Source organism: Melospiza melodia, chromosome 6, assembly GCF_035770615.1.
Source record: "Melospiza melodia melodia isolate bMelMel2 chromosome 6, bMelMel2.pri, whole genome shotgun sequence".
Taxonomy (NCBI): Eukaryota; Metazoa; Chordata; class Aves; order Passeriformes; family Passerellidae; genus Melospiza; species Melospiza melodia.
In genome coordinates, this window is record NC_086199.1 from 49,087,800 (window position 1) to 49,090,215 (window position 2,416).

General features: G+C 41.6%; 1 protein-coding gene across 1 annotated transcript in view; it reads right to left on the bottom strand.

The window, feature by feature from the left end:
• Positions 1–487: 487 nt before the first annotated feature.
• WT1 (WT1 transcription factor) overlaps positions 488–2,416 on the bottom strand; it is a 34,794-nt gene continuing 32,865 nt past the window's right edge. The window contains exon 9 of the mRNA XM_063159489.1: positions 488–1,825. Coding sequence (XP_063015559.1) covers positions 1,704–1,825 — 122 coding nt within the window. The 3' untranslated portion in view covers positions 488–1,703. The remainder of the gene's footprint in view (positions 1,826–2,416) is intronic.

Here is a 2,416-nt window from a genome sequence, read left to right on the forward strand (position 1 = left end):
ATCATCTGTGAAAGACTGTCTTTTCCAACCTGCTGAACTGATTTAAGCCACCCCAACTCTAAATTAACTTTTACTTAAAAGTCACTCTATGACATCCTAATCTAAGAAGTTATCTGTGCTTATGGTTTCAGCCCAGTTCTACAGAAGGCCAGTTCTGCTATTTATAAATGGGATTTTGCTTGTTCTCTAAAGTTCTTACACAAATCTCACGGCTCAAAAGAGAAGGAATGGTTGGCTAAGGAGACGAAAGGTTGAAGCAACTGCTTTATAGCACAATATGAAACTTGACACTGTTTTCTGCTGCCAGTATGATTCCCAAGTGAGATGGATAAATTGTGGTCAAGACCTGGACAGGTTAACTAGTGGTCATCAGTGCTGGTGGTACCTTTATATACAAAAAAAAAAGAAAAAAAAAAAAAGGATACTATTGGACAGGGCATTTGAAATTTAATACCAGACATGAAACAAGACATCTGTTGGACTCTCATTTGTTTCTCTTTGAATGGGCTTTAATTGAAAGCTCAGTGAAAAATGCAGGTTACATTCTTAGTGTTATCAATAGTTCGTAACAGCAACAACATCAGAACAGTGATGCTTCTAATATTTATACATTTTCTAGTTGGAGATGTCTAAGAGCAATACATTATCAGATATATATATATACACACAATTTCAAGCAATTAAAAGTAAATAATAAACCCCTCCTCCAAAACCCTGAAATAATATATTTCCTTACACTAATAATGTCTTTTTCACATATACTTGACAAAGAGTCTTTTTAAGTTACTTATCTTAAGAGAAATCTGTTAATGGAGATCCTGGACCAGCCCCATTAGAAGTTCAGTTTTAAGTTTATACAGCTTGCTAGCCACATAACCAGTGTGGCTTTACATTGTAAACAAATCCCAAATGTCTACAATGATTGAAATTAGTTTTGTGTAAAGGAGATCTATGCATCTCGTGATAGAATAAATTTAAACCAATACATTAAAAAGAGAGAGAGAGAAAGAGAGAGCTAATTGACAAACAAAACAGGTTTAAGGGTTCAGTTATGCAATTCTTTAAAATCCAAGTTAACTTAATGGTAAGATTCTTATTTTTTTTGTACAGAGAGGCTCTGGTTCATCTGACTTTAGCTGCTCTAGAAAGACAACCTTAAAAAAAAGGTTTGACTAGTGAAATTTCAAAAGCAGAGCTTCCAACTCTAAAAGGGTTACCAGAAGTGTCTCAGGTGACTGTTCCTTCATCTTGTGAGGAAAGCTGTACTAGCATTCAGGAGCCTCAGCATATGCAGGGGTGATGTAAGTGTAGAGCAGACCTTCAACAGGGAGGAATCATCCTACCCACTGCAGGAATTAAAAAGGTACAGCAATTTGTACCTGGAAAAGTTCAAGTGAAAACAACACAAAAGAGCTGGAGACGGACATGAAAGCTGAGCACAGTTTATAGTAATCTTGAAACTGTGGAGGTCTTGCCTACTTCTGTACAAAACCACAAGTAAAAATCTCTTGGACTTATTGGCTAGGAACTGGTGCAGCTCCAAAAGGAAGGGCAGGCTGAGCAGAATCCTACGTTTTAGTTAACTTGTGTCAGATAGGATGCGAAGGCAGCTGCAGCTCTCTGACAGAGGTGATCGAGGATGGCTGAGAACGTTTGCAGTAGCTTATAATGTCCCATCTGGTTTTGTCACTTGTTTGAACTGTCTAAAGGGCCAACTGCAGTTTAGTCATGTTCCTCTGGTGCATGTTGTGGTGACGAACTAATTCATCAGACCTGGCAAATTTTTTTTGACAGCTGGGCCACCGGCAACTGAAAGGCTTTTCACCTGTTAACAAAACACCCTGTTATTAGCTGAGCACACAGCTCATCCGAGACACTGCTGGTTGTTTTCTTCCTGTGAGGAGCTGGCAGAGCCCCTGTCAGCAGGAAAGGCACCCTGGGCTGTCCTGAGAGGGCCTGGGAGTGCCCCCAGCTCCTGCTCACATCAGCGCTCAGCGCCTTCCTACCTCTGCCTCAGCTGATGTTTACCAGCAGCCTTTCCAGGTGATGCAGGACACTCTGCAGTGGTTCATTCCTGGGGACAGGCCCTTGCTGAGCACCCTGCTGCCATCGTTATGCTGCTCTTAGCTCTCGAATGACCAAGGTTCAGAGAAACCCTGGCATCCACACAGGCTTCAGTCACACCTCCGCGGTGGGGCAGGCACACTGTTAGTCACTGTGGAAACTGTCAGGGACTTTCTAGAGCTTGACCTCCAGTCAAGGGGAGTTTTTCCCAGCTAATTCAACGAGATTTGGCTGAAGTTCTTTGAAAATGGTGAGTGTAAGTGAATATGGTAGAAGCAACGGGGTTCAGCACGGAGGTCTGCTGAGCCAAACGCAAAGTTTTCCAGCCCTACCTAAATAAAGTGGATTCACA